We start from the raw sequence: 5,782 nt of genomic DNA, 5'->3' as shown, positions 1-5,782 counted from the left end.
CAGGCCCTGTTTCCTGTGGCCCCCGTGCCCCCCAGCCACAGCTGGATGTTCAGATGCTATGGCTATTACAGGAACAAGCCCCAGGTGTGGTCACACCCCAGTGACCCCGTGGAGCTCTGGGTCTCAGGTAAGGAGCCCGAGTCCTGTCCGCTCCATGTCCCTATGTTTGGTTAAAGATCCTTCCTAGGAGGTCCCCAACCTAGGACAGGAGTGAGGGCTTTAGGGGAGGGTCATCCGCAGGGGAATCCACCCCTCAAAGGGATGGATGGAGCACAAAGGGCCCTTCTGCCCCTGCCCCTTCCTTATGGCCATCACCAGAATCTCCAGGGAACCCCAGGGGCTGGGAGGGAGCACCTTGCCAGGGCCACAAGGAAGACCAGAAGACAAGTGTGAACAAAGACAGCATTGCTGGCTGGGGGTGGGGGGAGCTCTACCCCTCACCCTTTTCTTATGTTCAGATGCTATGGCTGTTACAGGAACAGCCCCCAGGTGTGCTCATACCCCAGTGAACCCCTGGAGCTCCTGGTCTCAGGTAAGGAGACTCAGTCCTGTCCCCTCCTTGTCCCTATGTTTGGTTAAAGATCCTTCCCTGGAGGTCCCCAACCTAGGACAGGAGTGAAGTCTTCAGGGGAGGGTCATCCACAGGGGAAGGGATGGAGCACAACGGGCCCTTCTGTCCCTGCCCCTTCCTCAAGCCCATCTCCAGATTCTCCAGGGGACCCCAGGGGCTGGGAGGGAGCACCTTGCCAGGACCACACAGAAGATCAGAAGACAAGTGTGAACAAAGACAGCATCTCTGGCCAGGGATGGGGGGTGCTCTACCCCTCACCCTTCTCTTGTCTTTTTTCCAGGATCCTCTGTGGACCCCAGCTCCCTACCCCCAGAGCTCACCTCCACGACTGGTGAGTCACGGAAGCCTCTTTGCTCTGGGGGAGCACAGACCAACCCAGAGCAGCTCAGAGAGCCTCTCAGAGGATCTAGCACCCCCTTACATACGCTCTACCCCCACCCTTCTCTGGTCTTTTTCCCAGGATCCTCTGGGGACCCCAGCTCCCTACCCCCAAAGCTCACCTCCACGACTGGTGAGTCGCTGGGGCCTCTTTGCTCTGGGGGAGCACAGACCAACCCAGGGCAGCTCTGAGAGCCTTTCAAAGGTTCTAGCAGCCCCTCACATATTCAGGGATGAGCTTGTGTTCTGGGGACTGAGGCTGGTGGGGCAGTCAAAGCCAAGGGAAATGTGGGGCCCAGCTTAGGGGAGCAGTGGTGGGGTTTCAATGGGGAGAAGGCAGGACCAGCTCTCACCTCCCCATCCTGGGCTTATGATGCTCAAACAGGTGGGGTCCACTGTCAGGAGCGGGGGTCTCAGTGCTCCCTGGGATGGTGATTTTATTATTTTTAATTATTATTATTATTATTACTTATGTACAATTCAGTGGTTTTTATTGCATTCAGAGTTGTACAATCTAATAATCACCACTATCTAATTTTAGGGCCTTTTCTTTTTCTTTCCTTTTAAAAAGACATACTCACCCTTAGCTGGTTTGACTCAATGGATAGAGTCTCGGCCTGTGTACTGAAGGGTCTTGAGTTCAATTCTACCTCAGTTGCAGGCTCCTACCTGGCCGGGGCCCTGGTCGGGGCATATGCAGTAGGCAGTCAATCCGATTTATCTCTCTGAGCCTCGGTTTCCTCGTTTGTGAAATGAATGGAAGGGGGGTTGGCATTCACATGTTGCTTGATTGTTATGAGGGTGAGAGGTGACTCATTCACAGACCCCCCAAACGTGCCTAACGCACAGTAGGTGTTCAGTTAGGTGGCATCATTGGCTCATTCATGACATCATTGTGTCCAAGGTTTTCAAAACTTCCATGAAATTCTGATCGGAGTCTCTGTGGCCTTCATCCTGTTGCTCTTCCTCCTCCTCCTCCTCTTCTTCCTCCTCAAGCATCGGAACAAACGCAGCAGGTCAGGTGAGTAGAGGATGGGAAGACCTTGTCTCCCTGAGAGGATTCCCATGTAAGTACAGTTGTGACAGGTGGGGTCCTGCGTGGAGGTAGCAGGAGTGCACTCGGAACCTGAGGAACCGTGTGGTGATGGGAGCCATGAGAAGGTGCCCTTGTCAGCCTGCAGTCAAGAGCAGTGGGGAGTGGGCATGGTGGTGAGGAATGGGGGTGGCGTTGAAGTGGTTGGGAGCTTCATTGCTTTGAGAAAATACGTAAAGGTATGGGGTGAAATGCCCGTGAAGAATTTAAAAATGTGCAAAGACAGTTGGCTAGAAAAAAATCGGAGGCGTTCCATTGGAATTGAAGATGTCAGTGTTGTTACCGAATACAAGTTTGACTGCCTGCCTGACGGAAGCTGAGGCAGGTGAGACAGGTGCTGGTGGAAAGGATAGACGTTTCATTCATGTGCAGACGATCTGAGAAGTTGGCGGACTTTTGTCCAAAAATACCATCTTAACATCTCTGGTCAAGTCGGTGACTTTTTAAAGAAGAGGGAAGGGAAGTGGGGACACGTAGGCAGCGTTCTTGCTGGTTCTGACAAAGATCTTGGTAGCAGCATGCTGACTCTCTCCATATCAGTCGCTCTGCTCCTTTCTGAACAGGAACTGGAACTGATGCAATGTACTAAAATAGAAGCTAAAATAGAGGTTGTTAGGGGAAAAAAAGAGGTTGTTCCTGTTTTTGTTTCAACAGACTTGTTTGTTTATTGGTTAGCCCAGTTAATTCTGGTTAGTACAATATTGCATAAAGATTATATGCTTTTCATTCTGTTACAGTGTGACCTAATGACAAATTATATATATACTGAGTGGCCAGATTTTTATGACCACCACTAATTTGCCTACAAAATTTGTGCACTGGGTGTGTGTGTTGGGGGTGTCTCTCAGCCCAGCCTGCACCCTCTCCAATCTGGGACCCCTCGGGGAATGTCTGACTGCCGGTTTAGGCCCGAGGATCGGGCTTAAACCAGCAGTTGGACATCCCTCTCACAATCCGGGACTGCTGGCTCCCAACCGCTCACCTGCCTGCCTGCCTGATCACCCCCTAAGCACTCCCTTGCCAGCCTAATCGATGCTTAACTGCTCCTCTGCCAGCCTGATTGCCCCTAACTGCTCTCCCCTGCCTAAAAATGTCAGTTGATAACTACCCTCCCCAGCTTGATCATAATAATCTGGCCACTCAGTGTGTGTGTGTGTGTGTGTGTGTGTGTGTGTGTGTGTGTGTATATTTGACATAGAAATAGTTAGAGGTATAAGTGTTTGCACTGTGTGTACTGGCTCAGACCTAGACATAGTGACAGCCCACTAGAAATAAGCACACTGATCCTCTATGAGAGAGCAGAGGTGTAATAAGAACAGACTTAGACTGTAAACATGTTTTTTCGGGTTCATACAATTTTATTTAAAACAACCATGCAAGTTTGAGGCAGTACCTTTTAACTTGGTTTATGTTGAATTCCAAATGAACCAAGGTGGGGATCACAGCCTCTGAGGTAGAGTGGAGCCCCGGGTGCCAGGTTCTGGGCTAGTTTGGAAGCTAATTTCCAACTTTGTACAGGTGCTTCGAACCTTGAAGTGAAGACCAGAGCACTGCAGAAAAGGTAATTTCTTCCCCAACCCCTCCCACCTCTACCTGTAGCTCCTTCAGCAATGTCTAACACTCCTGCCCTCCTACCTTAGCTCCAGCTCCATGGTTGATGTCCAGGAGCAGAACCAGTGTGCCAGTAATCGTGGAGAAGGTGAGGTCTTTGTGGGGCATCAGGGCAGGAGGAGTGCTTGGGAAGGCTTCTGGGCTTAGGGATGAGGAAGCATGAAAGTCCCAAATATGTGTGATCCCAGGCACATCCCCGCCCCTCAAGGAACCTCAGTCTTCCCACCTAAATTTCAAGGAGAGTGTGGGATTGGGGGATTTCAGGAACTTCTCACCACCCCAATCACCCACCTGCCTCTTGCTCTGCCCCCTCCAGGACACTCCATCTGAGGATGCCCAGGATGTGACCTACGCCCAGCTGAATCACTTGACCCTCAAACGAGAGACAACTGCACCCCCTCCTCCCCCATCAGACCAGCCCCAAGTTGAGCCCAGCGTGTATGCTTCTCTGGCCATCCACTAGCCCAGGAGGGACTCAGACCTCACACTCCAGAGAGGGGAAATGCAGGGACCCCAGAAGGCATAGGAGCTGCCCCCATGGACACTCAGCTACTGACCTGAGCCTGAGGACGTTATGTAAGCAAGCAGGATGTCATGAGACCTTAGACGTCACCTAATTCTGCAGAAGAAGATAAAGATGATTTCCATGTTTTTAGAAACAGCAATACACTTCTACATAACCAGTGATCGAGATAAGAAAATCACAAATGAAGATAAAACCTTTTTTTTTACTTAAAAGATAATGTGACTCATATTCTTCCTTGAATGGTAATGCACATGTTACACATCAACTGGGAAAATTAAGTGCCTAAATGGAGTTACTAGAAAGAGAAGAAAGCCTGACACCCAGCCACCTAGGTGAGCATTTAAAGAAGTCAAAGAATAACAAATGTATCCCTCCACAGTGGATGAAAGGATATAAAAATTATAAGAACATATATTTATTTGGAAAAGAATAAAAAAAAAAGAGAAAAATCTATTGTGTTTGTCTTCCCCGGCTGCCATAACAAAGGACCACAGTCTGGGCAGAGCAGAAAACAACAGAAATCCATTCTCCCGCTGTTCTGGAGGTTGCAAGTCTGAGATCAAGGTGCCAGGAGGGTTGTGTCCTCTACTGCCTCTCTCCTTGGGTATGAATGGCTGCCTTCTAGCTTCTGCTTACATGGTCTTTCCTTGGCGTGTGTGTGTGTGTGTGTGTGTGTGTGTGTGTGTGTGTGTGTGTGTGAAGGGGAGAGGGAGAGAGAGCGAGACCCAGTGTGTTTCTACTGTTAAGGACACTAACATATCTGATCAGGGTCCCACCCTTATGATCTCATTGAACCATAATTACTTCCTCATAGGCCTTATCTCCATATACAGCCACAGGGGGTTTAAGGGCTTTACCATGAATTTTGAGGGGGGAGGACATCAACATTCAGTCCACAACATTCTGAGCGTCCCTGCTCCCCAATTTTGTGTCCTTCTTCCACGCAAAATACATTCATTCCAGCTCTATAGTGATCCAAATCGCCACGCTTTCCAGCATCACTTATCCAGTTGAAAATTCAAAGTCTCATCTACCTATTGTCTACGTCAGGCATGAGTGAGACTCAGGATAGGACTCCTTTTAAGGAAGAATCCTTCTGCAGTCATGAACTTGTGACTGAGACAAGATTCAAAATGCACCACAGCAGCAGATGTAGGAGAGATATTCCTATTCTGAAAGGGAAACATCGGAAAGACAAGAGTGATGGGTTCCAAGCACGTTCAACATCCAGCAAGGCAATGCTTCCTTAGATCATTTTTGTCTCTTTTGGGTTCAATTTTTTTAAATTCTATTTTTCAGTTACAGTTTACATTCAGTATTATTTTGTATGAGTTTCAGCATAGTGATTCGATGAGATGTTCTGCCCTCCAGAACATGGGGTGGCAGCGTCACCTCCATGGCGTAGCTGGGTGACACGGTACCGTCATCTCCCTGTGGGGACCCTTTGCCCTGTTGAAACCAAGGAAGTGATTCTAACTTTGAAGTCAATGAGGCAGCCCTGATCACCTCTGAATTGCCTTTGGGATCATTCTTTCCTTTTCTTGAAGAACAATAGTGTTACAGGGTCTGGACCCAGAGCTAGGCTACCTTGGGCCAATTGGTA

General features: G+C 49.2%; 1 protein-coding gene across 1 annotated transcript in view; it reads left to right on the top strand.

Moving 5' to 3' along the window:
- Positions 1–3,908, top strand: part of LOC102754329 (leukocyte immunoglobulin-like receptor subfamily A member 5) — a 5,796-nt gene extending 1,888 nt beyond the window's left edge. Inside the window, 5 exon segments of the mRNA XM_015562090.1 lie at positions 852–902; positions 1,032–1,082; positions 1,854–1,970; positions 3,561–3,603; positions 3,683–3,908. Coding sequence (XP_015417576.1) covers positions 852–902; positions 1,032–1,082; positions 1,854–1,970; positions 3,561–3,603; positions 3,683–3,800 — 380 coding nt within the window. The 3' untranslated portion in view covers positions 3,801–3,908.
- The last annotated feature ends 1,874 nt before the right edge of the window (positions 3,909–5,782 follow it).

Source organism: Myotis davidii, unplaced genomic scaffold (assembly GCF_000327345.1).
Source record: "Myotis davidii unplaced genomic scaffold, ASM32734v1 scaffold2777, whole genome shotgun sequence".
NCBI lineage: Eukaryota > Metazoa > Chordata > Mammalia > Chiroptera > Vespertilionidae > Myotis > Myotis davidii.
This window is presented reverse-complemented; position numbering and strand designations above follow the sequence as displayed.